Source organism: Sclerotinia sclerotiorum, genomic scaffold (genome assembly GCF_000146945.2).
Source record: "Sclerotinia sclerotiorum 1980 UF-70 scaffold_14 genomic scaffold, whole genome shotgun sequence".
NCBI classification, from domain to species: Eukaryota; Fungi; Ascomycota; class Leotiomycetes; order Helotiales; family Sclerotiniaceae; genus Sclerotinia; species Sclerotinia sclerotiorum.
The window spans coordinates 691,094-707,753 of NW_001820822.1; the positions used below are offsets into that span (position 1 = coordinate 691,094).

General features: G+C 41.2%; 6 protein-coding genes across 6 annotated transcripts; 2 read left to right on the top strand and 4 right to left on the bottom strand.

The window, feature by feature from the left end:
- Nucleotides 1-1,261: 1,261 nt before the first annotated feature.
- Nucleotides 1,262-2,774, bottom strand: SS1G_09866 (hypothetical protein; the record flags this gene model as incomplete). Its single annotated transcript, XM_001589183.1, has 4 exons — nucleotides 1,262-1,359; nucleotides 1,448-2,012; nucleotides 2,109-2,282; nucleotides 2,343-2,774. The coding sequence occupies 4 exons, from the start codon at nucleotides 2,772-2,774 to the stop codon at nucleotides 1,262-1,264; spliced, it is 1,269 nt and encodes a 422-aa protein (XP_001589233.1).
- A 1,291-nt stretch (nucleotides 2,775-4,065) lies between these two features.
- Nucleotides 4,066-5,702, bottom strand: SS1G_09867 (hypothetical protein; the record flags this gene model as incomplete). Its single annotated transcript, XM_001589184.1, has 3 exons — nucleotides 4,066-4,401; nucleotides 4,462-5,504; nucleotides 5,552-5,702. The coding sequence occupies 3 exons, from the start codon at nucleotides 5,700-5,702 to the stop codon at nucleotides 4,066-4,068; spliced, it is 1,530 nt and encodes a 509-aa protein (XP_001589234.1).
- A 586-nt stretch (nucleotides 5,703-6,288) lies between these two features.
- On the top strand, nucleotides 6,289-7,407 carry SS1G_09868 (predicted protein; the record flags this gene model as incomplete). The annotated part of the gene is made up of 2 exons (XM_001589185.1): nucleotides 6,289-6,393; nucleotides 6,619-7,407. 2 exons carry the CDS (start codon nucleotides 6,289-6,291, stop codon nucleotides 7,405-7,407), a joined length of 894 nt encoding a protein of 297 aa, XP_001589235.1.
- Nucleotides 7,408-8,032: 625 nt separating this feature from the next.
- On the bottom strand, nucleotides 8,033-10,801 carry SS1G_09869 (predicted protein; the record flags this gene model as incomplete). Its single annotated transcript, XM_001589186.1, has 7 exons — nucleotides 8,033-8,081; nucleotides 8,166-8,228; nucleotides 8,645-8,734; nucleotides 8,856-8,883; nucleotides 9,163-10,017; nucleotides 10,075-10,203; nucleotides 10,729-10,801. The coding sequence occupies 7 exons, from the start codon at nucleotides 10,799-10,801 to the stop codon at nucleotides 8,033-8,035; spliced, it is 1,287 nt and encodes a 428-aa protein (XP_001589236.1).
- A 1,023-nt stretch (nucleotides 10,802-11,824) lies between these two features.
- SS1G_09870 (hypothetical protein) lies at nucleotides 11,825-13,623 on the bottom strand (the record flags this gene model as incomplete). The annotated part of the gene is made up of 5 exons (XM_001589187.1): nucleotides 11,825-12,265; nucleotides 12,316-12,750; nucleotides 12,797-13,248; nucleotides 13,317-13,453; nucleotides 13,610-13,623. 5 exons carry the CDS (start codon nucleotides 13,621-13,623, stop codon nucleotides 11,825-11,827), a joined length of 1,479 nt encoding a protein of 492 aa, XP_001589237.1.
- A 1,616-nt stretch (nucleotides 13,624-15,239) lies between these two features.
- Nucleotides 15,240-16,361, top strand: SS1G_09871 (hypothetical protein; the record flags this gene model as incomplete). Its single annotated transcript, XM_001589188.1, has 1 exon — nucleotides 15,240-16,361. One exon carries the CDS (start codon nucleotides 15,240-15,242, stop codon nucleotides 16,359-16,361), a length of 1,122 nt encoding a protein of 373 aa, XP_001589238.1.
- Between the last annotated feature and the right edge of the window lie 299 nt (nucleotides 16,362-16,660).

Here is a 16,660-nt window from a genome sequence, read left to right on the forward strand (position 1 = left end):
TTCTCAGTTTATTGCTCTTTGTTTTTGAGCTCTCTTGTACATCATCAAAACACTACATCTTCTTCCAAATCACCAATATTTTTCAAGATGTACATTTGCCAAATCATATCAGAATTAGTTCTATATGATTGACCTCAGAATTCAGACCAAGTCGACTCTGTGGTTTGTTATCAGCTTTCCGTGTTTTGCTGAGCTTAATCTCCTAGATATCATACCGATTCCTCAAGAGTAGAATATTTGACTAGCAAGATTGACGTCCACTGGAGGTCTAATCCACCAATTTTAGCATGCTTTACTACTTCCCAGACTGACAAGCAAGTGAATGTTACTCGAAGTACTTCGTTGATGGTATAAAGTAGAAGCAGGCAGACTACTGTCAAATCATTCTTTATCAAATTCATTATGATATCTCAACAGGTGTTTATAAGGTGCTCAATCTCTCAATGATAGATGCGATCTCAGCTGGAAGTCTGGCAATGAGGTGCGGTCGATTTAATATGAACCATTGTCTAAAAGGTGATCATTGATACGCTTCTGTTCACGCTGGATGACAGAGTACATTCATTAGCTGTCTTCTATCTTCTATAAACCGAAAACTTTCAACAATTTAGCCTACCTCATCAAATAATCATCAGGATCCTAGCACAGTCCTCTGAAAAAAGTCCCTGCTTGCGCCTTTCACCCTCTAGCTCATTTACGAACAGAACGCCACCGCCTCGTCCCTGACATGGAGCATCTAGATAGTGATCCAATGCCCTAATGAGTTCATCAGGCGGGTCATGTCGCTGCTTTGGCCATAGAATTAAGGGGTTGGTATATGATCATCCAGGTATTTCTGTCCCATTTATCGAAAAGTTGGATCATCCGATGCTCTGGCTAAAGGAAGTAGTCATCAAAGTATGCTCTTGTTTAAAATGTAGAGGATATCTCTGCACCAGTGCTGAAGAGAGATAAAGTCGAGTTTGTTACTGTTCTTGTAATTCTCTTACGAGATCACGGGGTGAATCTTGTTCAGAATAATGGTGAATGCCTTGAAAAGGTAAAGGAGCGAGCTTTGGCTGTTACTCAGGATTATGACATGGAGCTACTTCTTAGAATGTGTGATGCCGAGCAAGTATGTTTAATTTGAAAGAAAGAGTAGGGACAAAATATAGATATTCCAGGATAAATTCAAAATCGATTTTAGAACATGAGTTTTATCATTGTATTGAATGACTGATACATTTTGGGCATACTAATGCCTTATACTATCGAAAAATATTCATGGTGACCAAATTTTTGTCCCGCTAACCATTGGTATAATTACATTCGTTATATCAGTTGGGTCTCTCCACGCGGACCAATCATGCGTAAGTAGTCCTACATAATTTGTTAGTCTCTAGCCACAAAGGGGAAGAAGAGAATCCTGAAGAATTCATCCATCACTAATAGTAAAAAAAAAACTTACCCCATGATTCATCAAGATCCTGAGCACCAGATCTAATATAATAACTACCGCTCAAAACCCACACCATCCAACCACCCTTAATCGAAGTCAAATAAGTCTTCAAACAAGTCGAATAAACGGTAGCATAATCCGAAGCCGTCTGCGCATGACCCCATTCTGTCAAAACGACGGGCATTTGATTCGTAGCCCCATCACCCAAAGCATTATACCCAGAATTTCGTAAACTACTTTCCAAACTCGAACAGCTACTCGTTGAGGAGGCATAATTGTGAAGTTCCAAAACCAACTTGTTGGCGAATGAAAATGATGATTTGAGAAATTTTTGGGTGGTGGATGGGGTTAAGAGTCCTGCGTTAGGGATGGGTGATAAATCTACGTCGAAGTTTAGTCCAGAGAGGAAGATGAGGACGTTGGGGTTGGCATTGTGGATACTGTTCATGCCTGGGACGACATTTGCGTACCAGTTTTCCCAGTTGTATGAGGAGGAATCGAGAGTAGGGTTGGATTTTGGTTCACGGAGTTCATTACGGAGGGACATGGACATTAGGTTTCCCCAGGAGGCACCCTGATTATGTTAGAGTACTTCTTTAGATAGAAGAAATGATTTTATGAAACCATGTGATGTGATTGTTTGAGTTGCTCCGAAAGGAAAATAACTTACTCTAGTAGCCATGTATGCAAGACCTCGTTGCCAGTTGGTAACATTGAAATAGGTATCTCCAAACCAAGAGTTACCATCAGTATTAGAGCAACACCATTCAGCCTTTGAGACATGATTATCAAGATGCACATAAATTTGCTGTTTGAAGCACTCAGCAGCAACGGCATCAAAGACCTATACTCACGAATCAGATTAGCAATCTCCTCAGCACTCAATCATCAAATAACTACATACCTGTAATCTAGTAGTCTTACTCGAAAACGTAGGGTTATTCTTAATGATTTGATTGTAAACATTAGTACCATTAGTCGACCCTAAAGCATTCTGCAAGCTGGTCAAAATCGGTACATCCACACCCCCATTCGCATAATAATCATCAATCATCTCGATAGGATATGTAAGACGAATAACATTCATTCCTAGACTTTTGATCTTCGACACTATAGTGGCAATGGATTGATATTGCAGTCCTTCAGGTAACATGGTATCTGCAGCACCAGGCCAATTGGCGCCAGCATAAGTGACATTGTGACCGGCGGAATCAAGAATCCATCGACCGGTTGTGGTGAAAGGAGCATAGGGCCATGAGGCTCGTTCTTCGATTGGTGATGCGAAGGTAGATGTGAGGAGAGGGGAAAGTAGGAAGAGGGCCTTGGAGAAATACATGATGGGTAGGAGGTAAGAGTCGTGCTGGGTGACTGAGGAGAAACTTCTTCATCTCGTCGGGGCAGGACATCATATTATAGAAATAGTGAACTGACCACCCAGAATGCAAGGACGCGTATTCCATATCCATTTAGCCATACAGATACATCAATTCATGTTTTTCTTTTTCAGAATCTAGAATTTATCATGAATATTTCCTTTTTGGGTTTACTGCCGAATCATAATGATTGGAGCGCATAGCATACCATGGTTACGTCGACTCCACTTGGGGTCATAGAGTTCACGAATATCCGTTAGCCTCCTCTATGATCCATAGCAAAATAACTTCATCACACGATCAGTAGCTGCGTAGCAGTATCCTCTATCATGTCATGAAAAACTTAACCTCGGAAGATTCGGGGAGCCATGGGAAGATCGGCAATTTAACTGCCGGATGATGGCACGGGATATATAAGATCTTACGACTGATTTCATGGGGCAAATCAAGAATTTTATTAAATAAGCTTAATTATTGAAAGATGTATAAAATATTAATCAAATGTATAAGAAATTCTTTAATATAATATGGTAATTGACTGAGTTATAAGGCTACCGGTTCAATATCTCAGTAGCATAACCGAAAAAGTAATCCACATGCATCATTACCCATGTACCAGTTAAAATCAAGTTTTGACCAAAAAATCCAATGAAGAAAAAACTAAACTAGTCGTGCATATTATGATAACAAGAGCGCGAATTGATGATGTCGTATTGTGACTTTTGACGCAGGTTCAATAGTGGTGGAAAATTAAAGTTGTGGGGTAATGGCGGGGTAGGTTGGGTATGAATTTATCCCCAAACTACCTACTATGTACGCAACTTACTCCGTTTCCCGTGCAACGGGCTCTTGGTGTTTGTTAAACTCCTGTGCGGTCGAATAACATGCCGATTTTGTCTGATGTTTTTGATGCTGTAAGTTGCGATTGAAAATCTTTGAGTTTAAAAACATATCGCCAATCAATGAAGCTGCGGAAATGGTCCAACATTCATCCGACGATCGAATTTAAGAAAATACCAAGAGCCCGGATCTCTCCATATTATTCGGTGTGGCCCGCATGAGTTGCCGCCAGCCACAGCAAAAACTTTAAAAATCCAATGTCTTCTATTTATATTAATGAAGCCCGTCTTGCTTCCAGTGGGGTGTACAAAAGGCACATGCCAAAAGCTGGTAACTACTTTGAAAGATATTATCCACACGTCGTATCAAAACCTCTTCCATTAAAGATTTCCGAACACTTCCACATTTGATCCATTACTTAGGACCTGGAGTCTCATATTTATAACCTGATACTGATAGTACCGTGCCCAAACCACGATGCACTTCAGCTTGGAATGGTGCAAATGGTACTCGCTCTCCGTCAATGGATATATAACCATTGGGTTGATTCTTTGGAGTGATGCGATATGCTTCGACTTTTCGGTAGTTGACATATGGAAGGCCAAAAAATTTACCACTTTCGACAGCGGGAAAAAGTTGTAATGCTTGGAGTCGACTGAGATTAGAATAATCGATGGTGACCATATCCATACAACCATCACTTGGAAGTGCAGCTGGAAAATAATCCACATCTGCGCCCATCCAAGACATCTAAAACATAAATTAGCTTTGTTGTACATCCATAGGCCAGTTCTACCATAAAATACTTACATTACCACAATAAAAACTTCCCATGTTATCATGTTGTTCGACTTTCCAATCTTGAGGTAATGGATCGGTTGAAGTTCCATACTTCAATTCCGGTAAGCCACCCTCTAATGAATCATTTCCTCGTAAGACTTCTTCTGGTGTACCACCAAGCTGCATAGCTTCATGATAACGTCGTTTGATTTCTTCTTTATCATCTGTAACCACCTTGACAGCAATATCACAAGGGTAAATTTTCTTTTGAAGAGATTTCAAAACAAAACCATAGATAAATCTTGTTCCTCCCATCCATCGCAAATGCTCTGTTCCCAGATCAAATTCAGCCACGATACCAAGGGCTTGGGAGAGGAATGATAAATGTCTTTCTTCACCCTGCGTGACTGAGATTAAATCTAATGGCGTACGAATACCTTTGACTATAGAAAGAGCTGCAATACTGGCAGATCTAATATTACCATGAAGACTGCAATGTAACCCATTTCCGGACCCACAAGGAATATGCGCAATCGCCATTTTCGAGAGAGCTCGCTTCGCATCTTTACGTTTTCCAAGACCATTGAAAACCTCAAATGGAAGACCATCTCCAGAACAACAAATTATCACATCGTAAGCTTCAATATCAAGTTTTTCCACGATATCAATGGCTTCCTTTGTGGCTTTGGTTACTGTCACATCAATTATCAGATGGGCAGCTTCGAGAATTGGGGAAACATCTTTTGCATAGATCTTCTCCGATTGCCCTTTTCCACTCTTTGGATTAATTAATACTTTAGCTCGTTTCTGTTGTTGGGATTGACCATATGCTCGATCTTTAAGGCTAGAAATCCATGCTTCTACTCGATCTCGTTCTTCTTCAATAACATACTTTAGTATTGCTGGTTGAAGAATAGTCTTCGAAAGCTCCTTTGCGTAATTTATGATGAGTTCTTTCTCAATCAATTCTGCCCAAAGAATGTGATGTAAAGGTATTGCACGTGAATTTGAAGAGCCCACGGGCTCCGAAGAGGTGGATGCATCTAGTGTCACAGAACGACGGGGACCTGCTCCTATGACTCTTTAGTATGACACATATACATGAAAGAGGTTTACATACCTTTGATAACTAAGGACTCAGGAGTTAAGGTTAATGATACATCTTTACTGACAAAAAGTGTATTCTCAATGTCGGAATGTCCAGCGCTACCACTTGCAGCACTTTGACCTGATGGGGGAATTGAGCTAGAGGGCGTAGGAGATGTCGCCATCTCAGATTCTGATCGGTGAAAATAATTATCGACAAATAATGAAACTGGCTATAGATGAACGTGATACCGAGGTTCCGAGATTATCCGGAATCAAACTGTCCAATGATAGAGAAACGAGTTGGGTGGTTGGTTGCCTTCGTCTCATGAAATCACAAATTATGCTTCTATAAAACGTAAAGGAAAGACAGAATTCAATCAAACTGAGGTGTAAATCATTTCACAAACTGATGTGATGAGATAAAAACCAAACGATGTTGGTGTGACGCGCGACCTTCCTCATCTGGTGGATGAGGTTGAGATTGTGATTTGCACAGACGCGGTGTAACCCTTGTTCATTAGCAGGGATAAGAAATGTCATCAATTTTTGTGATTGTTCTCCGTCAACCCAGCGACGAGGTGTAGATAGAATGGTAGAGTTCTTGGCCCTGATGATGGTGGTCGGCACAGGAGAATCCAACAATCCTCCTATCTATTCGCCATTGTCCGTTTGACAATTGGTGGAAGCTTAAGCTCGCCCTTTTGACATCGCTTGAATATGATTCCTGCGACATTGGTATTTCTAACAATAGGCATATATCGATCATCAATGTATCCATCTCAAGATTCAAAGTATGGCAAAGATATATCAGACCACCTATTCGCCGCTCGAAATAGAATAAGAGAACTTAGGAAGGTGCTTGATGATATTCACGTGATTTTATAGTCCGTGCATTGGAATGGCCTCCAATCACGGGGTTTCTGATGGGGAACATCAGCATCTGGTGATGATCCCTTGTTCATGTTCGTTGCAGCTCCCAAGCTCACCGGCCATGGCATTCGAGCTTCGGCTTTTTCAATATTGATATAGCACACTTAACCTCTGATATTCGATATTTCTGTCCATGAAGCTCACAAAGTCTCTTCCGGCCATCAATAGTTCAACGAAGCTATGCATTTTGATTCATTGGCTCAGAAGGAACAAGAGAGAGTCTTCATAGTATGGTTCCAAACGCTATTGAAAGACGAGCCCGAGCAATTAGCATGTGGACTTGCGGGGAAACATAGGCCTGGAAATGGGCTTACTGCGGTTCGATGGAAGACGGGAGGGTATAACGTGACTTTTCGTGTCAATTATGATGATGGCTTCCAGGCCATTGTTCGCTTCGCTGCCCTTGGTCAATCTCTCTATCGCACCGAGAAGGTTGGAAATGAGGCCACTGTTCTTCAGTATTTTCGCAAGAACACCAATATTCCCGTTCCACGTTTATTAGGTGTTGGGAAAATTGCCCTCGCACCCTACATCGTTGAAGAATTTGTGGAGGGGGAACTTGCTTCTGGTCCTTTCATGGAATCGAGAATAGAGCGACAGAATCTGGATTCCAACGTAGGTGAGCAGAAGCTGAAAGTTCTCTACCGAGAAATGGCCGGCATTGTGCTTGAGATGTCGAAACCAGAGTTCACGCATATTGGCTCTCTGGTTCAAACCGAAAATGAATATGCTCTTGGCAGACGTCCACTTATAAAATATGTGAACGAGCTGGCGATGAAGGCTAATCTTGCGCCACAACACTTTCCTACCTCAAACTCAATTTACACAACGTCTGTTGGCTACTTTGGGTCCTTGGTAGAACAACACATGGCTCAACTTCGCAACCAACGAAACGATTGCGTGAAAGACGAAGATGACTGCAAGAAAAAAATACATAGCTCGTTGCCTCATGCTTAGGATCTCTCATTATATTGCTATGAAATATTCTACAGGCCCATTTTGATTATTTTGTGAGAATTTCCGACCATCAAATATCATTGCCACTACAGAACCATTTCGCATCAATGCAGTCATCGATCTCGAGTTCACATATGCTGCCCCTGCAGCCTTCACGTATTCAGCACCTTGGTGGCTTTTGTTACAAAATCCAGAGGAATGGGAGCTTGATCTAAAGGGTACCTTCTTGCCTAGGTATAAACCACGACTTCGTCTTTTCCTTGAGGCTCTGCGGGAAGTCGAAGAAGAGCAGATCAAGAGTGAAAAGCTTCTCGAGGATCAAAGGCTCTCAGAACACATGGAACAGTCAATGAAAAATGGAGTGTTCTGGTTTTGTCTTGCAATAAGGAACAGTCAAATGTTTGACGATGTTTATTGGACCTTCCTCGATGAGATGTTTTTTGGACCTCTAGATAAACTTGAAGATCGAATTCAATTCCTCAGTGAGGATGAAAAGAGTGGGCTTCAAACTTTATATAAGATCAAACAAAAGCAAGCAAGTGATGGAATTTTAGATGATTTCTATGATGCAGGAGATCAATTGGACTATTAGAGTTCATCCAACGGACCTGGTAAGCTTTAACTTTTAGTTTGCAAGAGCTTTATATTTCTTTCCCGTCAACCACAACCGACTCCTAATAAATGACATTAGTCTTACTGACTCAAATCACAGAAAGCAGTTCCCTCGCCAAAACATTTGAAGTCCATTCCTGTCTCACTGCACATTCACCCCATGAACCTTCACGGCACGGCATTTGACCTGATACAAGGTCGCAGCGTTTCTGAACTTTCCGACTATTAGTTGTGGCACGATCTTGCTTTTCAGCACTTGTTGGAGTTTGCGCATCATTGAATTTGTCTCTTATACCCACAGTTAACATAAATAATCACAAATATTACCCATCACTGTCACCACCTCCTCTGCCACCTAAATTGCTAATTTTGTTGTTTGCCGGCGCTGTCTTGCATCACATGGCAGCCCATGAATAATACAATATCTCAATTTATTGCTGTTATTAATCTCTCCTATATCTACCATCGTCAGTTTATATCAGTAAAGCGCGCATCTGCGAGGGAAGACTAGAAGGATTTAAGATTAATCAAAACACGTGTTGGTGATCCTCCTAAGTTAAGACGCAGACTAGTATAACATGATTAGAGCAAGCCCCCTGAATAATCTGGACATCATTTTCCATACTTTCCTTGACAGAGTACCTTTTGCTTTCGAGCCAGTACTGTGTAATCAAAAGCATTGAGCTTGCAGTTATAATCCCGCATTAATACCATGCTACATTATTAGACAGAATTGCGGAATCTTGGGTTTCAATAGTTATGGAATAGTTCATATTCTTTCCCCCTAAAAAAATTATTATTTACAGAAAAAGTGGAAGAAGAAAAGGTTAGTAAACCCTGAAGCCCTAGAAAAGGTTGGAAACCCTAGAAAAGGTATATGAAAGACGAGTAAGTCCTTTGAACCCTAGAAAAGGTTGAAGAACAAGTAAGTCCATATGCAGGATTAGTAAATCCATGAAGCCCTAGAAAAGGCATATAAACCCCTAGAAAAGGTTAAGGACGAGTAAGTCCATGAAGCCCCAAGAAAGGCACTGACTACAGCATTATAGGGGAGGGAAAGAAAACAATCTTAAGTGATGATTGGAAACGAGAAAAAGGAAGAGGGTCAGAACATCGAGCGATTGGCTCATTGATTCAACTCACTTCTACCCTGAAGATGAGTATCGGCATCGGAGGTACCGATTTTCTCTATCTTCTTCTCTTTGGCAACCCAGTCATCAGACTTAAGATAATCGTCGATGCATCCAAATTTTCCATAAGAGTTCCGCAGAAACTCATTAAGAAACCTGAAAGCAGGATCGCAGAGCTCAATAGCCTCACTGAAAAGGATGTTGTCCGTATCGACAGGCTGGCAGTAGAATCTAAGCTCGTTCTTAAAGAGGCCATAGTTAAATCGGACTCCGAAGTGCTTCTCTACTGCCGCCTTGCGGTTCAACAAAAATCCGGCCATCTCAGCGTTTAACGGGGCCGATATGCCATATCGAGGACGGTCCCAGAGTTGCTTAATTGCTTCTGGTGGTGGTGGAGACTGTTCAAGCTTTAGACGTTTAGTCTGCTCTGTTAACGCCGGCTCGTGCGGGGGCAGCGTGTCGAGATCCATCACTGTTCTCTTACGCTTGCCTGTGGATGGTTCGGGCTTTGAATTTGAGGTTGCTTCCATCAAGGTGCTTGCCTCCAGTCCCTGTTCGGACTTTATGGCGGCATCCATCGATCTTTCAGCCCCTTGAGGTTTTGGTGTGGCATGAGAATGAGCACGAGGCGTATTCACCTTTCCTCTAGCAGGAGTTTCACCAGTGATGAGGGTATTACTTCTGCCGGCAGGACTAGGATCGGCCTTGGGCGTGTTGTTTTTGCCTTTTCCTATGGCAGCAGACGCATTTGTTTTTGCTTTCTTGTCGCCAGTGGAATTGGTGCCTCGATCTTTTGCTGGCTGTGGTTTTGAAGTCACAGCACCTGCAATAGGCTTCGGCTTAATCCCAGGAAAAGTCTGGTTTTTGACTAAATTTCTGTTAGATACTATTCTATCGCAAATTAAATTCAACATGAGTGACTTACACAATTCGCGCCACATCAATTTCTCCACGTAGTACAACTTGACTTCAAGGTGGCAGTTGTCGTAAGCAGGATCATTTTTGATTGCGGCTGCGCATTTGGCTCGAGTCGCTCGGATCGTCTCTGGGGTTACTTTTCAATCATTGGAATTTAGTATTTCCAAGATTGCAGGCCAGGTGGTTTGGTATTCTTCCATTTTGATTGTTATGGTTATGGTTATGGATGGATGAATTTTTTGTTTGTAAATTTTGAAAGTAAGATCGAGTAATATTTTGATTTTATCGAAATCCTCGTTTGCTGTGGGCAGGCTAAACCTCATTTACTTCTAGCCAATGGGCCGAGTGAATGTTGTTAAAGTGATGTGGTTGAAGTGAAGTGAAGTCAAGTGAGAAAGCGAAAAGAACAATGTGTAGGTATGAATGGTATGCGGTCTCAACACTCGGGGCGCAAGTCATCCTTATCATTTGCCATCTTTGCTCAACTTACTTCCTTACCTAGTTTGATAAATGGTCTAGCTAGTGTTTTTCATCTTCTGGTGTCAATTACCATCAAAATTCAATTGAGGACATGGGTTTGCGTAGCCATATGATCCAAGTCTGACCAACTATCAGAAAATTCATCTATACTGTCGTTATTGTCAAACGGGAATGGCACTACTCACATCTAAAACCATGAGTGGGATGCATGGGATGTATGGGATGTATGGGATATTTGATAATCGTTTTGGCATTTTGCGGCTATCAAGGACAACTCTTTAAGTCTAGTACCCCGTTCTTGGACCATCCCTCTTTTGGATTATCTTTTTATGTCAAAAATCATGATTTTTATCTACTAATCATTTTATAATTAATCAATAAAATTCGAAATTTCAATCATTACAGAAAGTCCGAACCTTGACCGTCTTACTCTGACTACACTACTTCCACACTCATATTACTCGTTTTTAACACCCATATGACTCGTTTTTAATTTTCTTATAAGATACATTCACATCGTCGGGAAAGAGACATACTTTTCCCAACGTCACATTATAACTTCTCGATGAAATCTTCATATATTATGAGCTAAAAAAAAAAAAAGGATCATTCATACATCTAAGCTCATTTCAAATTGAAAGCCGAGATGTCCGAAGAGGCCCATGGGAGGCAGATATTAAGAAATTGAATCAGTCGAACAAACCTTTGACATGAAGGTGTCAGGACTTCCGGACGAATTGATTAATTATTACTTCCTTGATTGCTGTACCCCCCCATCCAGGTCTAACAAATGAGAAGCTAATCAATCTGGCCAATCCTCTCCTTCTCCTGACATCCAACTTTCCGATGCCCCCAAATATTATCACATCGTTCGGGATGACCCAACGGTATTGGAGCTTGATTGATTGATTGATTTAACTGAGCTCAGCTCAACTCTTCTATACAGAATAATGATCGAGTTCCGATTGATACCTGCCAGCACTTGCGTAACTCATCAATATTTAATTCGAATATTTGATATCAGAGCTTCCCTGTGTAATCTTTCTTGAAGGAAATGCGGCGACCCTCCACTCAAAAAGTACTTAGATTCTCACCTAACATAATGATAAAACACAAAATCAAACTTCATGCACCTTTTAAATAGGACCAGAAAAATACCATTATAAATAATTCATATACCATTTCATTTCATTCAATCCATGCTCAGTCTAAATACATTTCGCATATCGTCAATTTTAGGCATGAGTCCTGACCTATCAATAAAAAATATATCCAATTTATGCTTGGTAAGTAGAGGCAGAAACATTTCCTCCACGTCCAGTCCAGTTAACGTGGATATCCTTTCCTTCTGGGTATTTCTCAGATGCGTGCTCTGGCTTGATCTTGAAGGTGTGAGCACCAAAGTAATCTCTTTGAGCTTGGAGAAGGTTGGCTGGGAGATCCTTGGTACGGTAACCATCGAACCAAGACAAAGCAGTGCTGAAAGCTGGAGTTGGGATACCCATAAGAGCAGCCTTGGAAACAACATCTCTCCATCCTGGTTGAGCCTTGTGGATAGCCTTGTTGAAGAAATCACTGAACAACAAGTTCTCCAAGTTATCATCAGCACGGTAAGCAGCTGTGATATCCTTGAGGAAAACGGATCTAATAATGCATCCACCTCTCCACATCAAAGCAATGGATGGCTTGTTAAGCTTCCACTTGAATTCCTTAGCAGCCTAAAATATTATTAGTATGAATAGCAAAACCAACTAGGGTTGAATCGTACCTCTTGCATAAGCATGAAACCTTGTGCGTATGAAATAATCTTTGATGCATACAAAGCTTGCTCCAAATCTTCAAGGAATTGTTTCTTGTCACCCTCGAATTTGTTTGATCGTCCAACGTAGGAGAGGACCTTGGAAGCACGAGTACGCTCCTCCTTAAGGGATGAAAGACAACGGGAGAGGACGGATTCGGCGATCAAAGTGACTGGCATACCGAGATCAAGAGCGTTGATAGCAGTCCACTTTCCGGTACCCTTTTGTCCAGCGGAATCCATAATCTTCTCGAGGAGTGGGGTTCCATCATCATCATTGAAGTACATGATGTCGCGGGTAATTTCGATCAAGAATGAATCAAGAACACCCTTGTTCCACTCGGCGAAAACATCACCGATTTCCTTGTCTTGCATACCAAGACCACGCTTCATGATATCATAAGCCTATAGAAGTTAGTTAAGAACCTTCAAGATAATTAAAGTTACATACTTCACAAATGAGTTGCATGTCACCGTATTCAATACCGTTGTGAACCATCTTGACGTAGTGACCAGCACCCTCGTCACCAACCCATTCACAGCATGCCTCACCATCAGATTTGGCAGCAATGCTTTGGAAAACATCCTTAATGTATGGCCATGCCTCTTCGTTTCCACCAGGCATCAAAGATGGGCCATATCTGGCACCCTCTTCACCACCGGAAACACCACTACCAACGAAACGGATACCCTTGCTAGCCAAGTATTTTGTTCTACGGTTGGTATCAGGGAAATGTGAGTTACCACCATCAATGATGATATCACCTTCCTCGATATGTGGGAGAATAGTCTCGATAAAGTCGTCGACTGGCTTACCAGCCATGACCAAAAGCATAATACGGCGGGGTTTCTTCAACTTGGCACAGAACTCTTCAATGGAGTGTGCACCCTCAATGGATTTACCTGTAGATTATCAAAGTTAGATTTTTCATTCTCATCATCTGCCAAAAGAAAATGTAGGATTATCATACCTTTAGCCTCATTCTCGAGGAAACGATCAACCTTTGATGTAGTACGGTTGAAGGCAATAACGTTGAAACCATGATCAGCAGCGTTAAGGATAATGTTTTGACCCATAACAGCCAAGCCGATGAGGCCGAAATCTCCGCTATTTCATTGTCAGTATATATGAAGTTATACTTATGGTGTTGTTGACTGGTAAGGAAGAAGGGTTGTCGATGGCGGGGTATTCATTCTGCTGTAACGGGATGGAGGGGAATAGCTCTTTTGAAGAATGCAGATGAAGATTGAGAAGTATACTTACGTTGGTTCAGACATCTTTAGATGATTTCGTAGATGAATCAAACGTTGATTAAATTTATCCTGATGATTTTCAATGATTGTTGATGTCAAAGGTTGAGAAAGGGAATTTGTTGTCCGGAAGAAAATGGAGAGTGAAGGAAGACTAAATTAAGGCGGGAAAGATGGGTTTGATTTTATAGAATGAGTGATGAAAGATGGTTGGACCTCCTCCAAAACACAATTTCAAGGAGGGGCAAAGCTTTTATTTTAGTAATTATTAACTTACTTCCAAAGCACCATTAGCATTACCATTCGCATTACCGCTTTTATCATTTCGTGGGATTTCCGGTCTCATGTTCATAATACTCGTACTCGCCCCTCGTTCTAAGAAGCTTACTCTACTCTGCTCTACCTTGATAGTAAGTAAACCTAGTACTCCGTAAACTTTCTTGTATCGAGAATTCCCCCTGATGTCCAAAGAAATTGAAGGCCGATGAGCTGTTTTCGGAAAGAACTTTTTAGAAATTACTCGTGTGTAGAGAAAATATTATGATGTAGTTGGAAATGATTGAAAATGATTGGATTCTTTCTCCATCGGATTATTTAATCATTAACTCTTTTTAGTCACTTTTAGTTAATTTCTATTAATTATTGTAATTATTGATAATCATTGGTCAAATGTGTTACCCCTCCTTACTAACTCGTCCCTCCTTGATATCTTCGGTGAAGCTGTATTGAGAATGAAAGGTATTCCTCTAAGTTGTCTTACTGTCATATCAACTACGTACTGTGCTACGTATGAGCTTCACTCTTCGGTGACACTTTATGATTATTCATCTATATTAAGCTTGATAATTGGTAAGATGGGTCCTCTCTACCAATCAGGTGCTCTAATATTCTCATGCCATGACATTTCTGCGTAACAACTTGGCCGGGTGTTCTTCTATTTTGGTTCTTGCTTCTCCCCCCACTTTATCTCTTTATTTCCATCTTTTATCATTTTCTCCGAGCGTATTCTGTCTCATCAGCAAAATCATCTCGGTCAACCAACTCTTCCAACTCAGGTCCACGTTAATAGAACTTCTAGACTTCTAGATGATTCCTTTTCCCTCTCAATAACTTTAAATTCCCATCCAGTGGCATCCACACCAACAAGACCCAACAAGTTATGGCATCGAGCCAAGTTCGTTTGATATTTACCCCACCAAGCTAAAACTAACTGTAAATCCAAGTCACCGATCGGCCCGAAGCAATTCAATCCCATCGTACAGACCACAACACTTGAAACCTATTATTCCAGGCATCACTAACTGAGCTCGGGTCACCTTAAAATATGACTAATCATCAATCACATGATATGAAATTATTCTAGAATTCCTTCCATCACAGCCTCATCTTGAACAACAACGTCAATCATAAAATTGTCAAATCATAAATCTTCCACCACGATCGCGTCAATAATACGCGACACGTTTCTTTCTACTTAACGAAAAAAAATTAAAAGACCCATCAAAGGAATCGCAACGATCACGACAAAAGTCCCGTTAGAATTCATAATTTTCCGTTTAGGTTTTGGTATAACCAGTGCGTTTTGAAAGCGCAAAGGTACGTCTAAACACTTATCAAGAGATATATACGTACAGCAATTCATCATGTCCTATCCGCCACCACCAGGTCTTAAATCTACTCCTTCGCCCCATCCCTCCTTACCCGCTCGACCACCTCCATCCGCGAATCCACAAACAGGTTTCAAACCCGCCTTTAGCAATAATGGTGCCTCGAGAACCCCTGCACCTGGAGGATATGGTGGCTTTACTGGCTTTGCTCCTAGATCGGTAGCTGCCCCGGCACAACCAAGTTATCAAGCTTATCAACAACCTTCCGCTGCTTACCAACAAGCTCAACCATATAATCCATATTCCAATGCACCACAGCAAGAAGCTGCATATGGAGCTGCACCACAAATTCGAAATCCTTTTGCGCCACCCACAGCCGCTGCAGGACGTGGTATAGGTGGATATGATGAAGATCCAGAGATGGCAGCACAAATAGCACAATGGCAAAGCGCATATGCTGGAAAGGATGCAAATACGACCTCTACCTCTAATAGTGGATACACTGGGGCTGTTCGAAAATACCCAACAATTGGAGAAGGACTCACATCAGCATCAAATGCAAATGCGACACCATTAGGTAGAACCGAGGCTGGACCAAATATGACTTCACAAGCAATTACGAATGCCGCTCACAATGATACCGGTGTTGCAGCAATTGTATCGGATTCCAAAACCAATCAAAAGACAGTTGTACGAACAGGTGGTGGTACACAATGGACAGATTCCTCTCTTCTTGAATGGGATCCTTCTCATTTTCGCCTTTTCGTTGGTAATCTTGCTGGTGAAGTTACTGATGAATCTTTACACAAGGCATTTTCACGTTGGTCATCTTTACAAAAAGCAAGAGTTATTCGAGATAAACGTACTACGAAAAGTAAAGGTTATGGATTTGTTAGTTTTAGTGATGGAGATGATTTCTTTCAAGCTGCTAGGGATATGCAAGGAAAATATATTGGTAGTCATCCTGTTCTTTTAAGAAGAAGTACTACTGAGATCAAGGCTGTTACACCAAAGGATAACAAGCATGGAAAGAATAATAAGAATAAGGGTAAAGGTGGTAACAGGCATGATGGGGGACAAAATAATAGAGATAAGACTGGAGCTGGTGTTCAAAAGGCTGGAAGTAAAACCAAGGGTGGCTTGAAGGTTTTGGGATAATAGTAATAGCAAGATTTGATATCATGTTTTCAGAGGTTATGGGAAGAAAGGGTGGGAGAGGGAATAGGAATGGTGAAGATTGTCAGCGCATATCAGAAACATATATCGAGGTCTGGTTTTGAATTTATTGATGATAAACTTTGGTTCAAGCTGGCCAATGAGATACATCTCCACGATAATATGGATGGCTCGATTTACCTAGAGCCTCTATTCTTTACTTGATAGAGAAATATAATTATAGGTCATTTATAATACTTAGAAATATACGTCTGAATTACGTCTGAATTAAAATCTTCAAG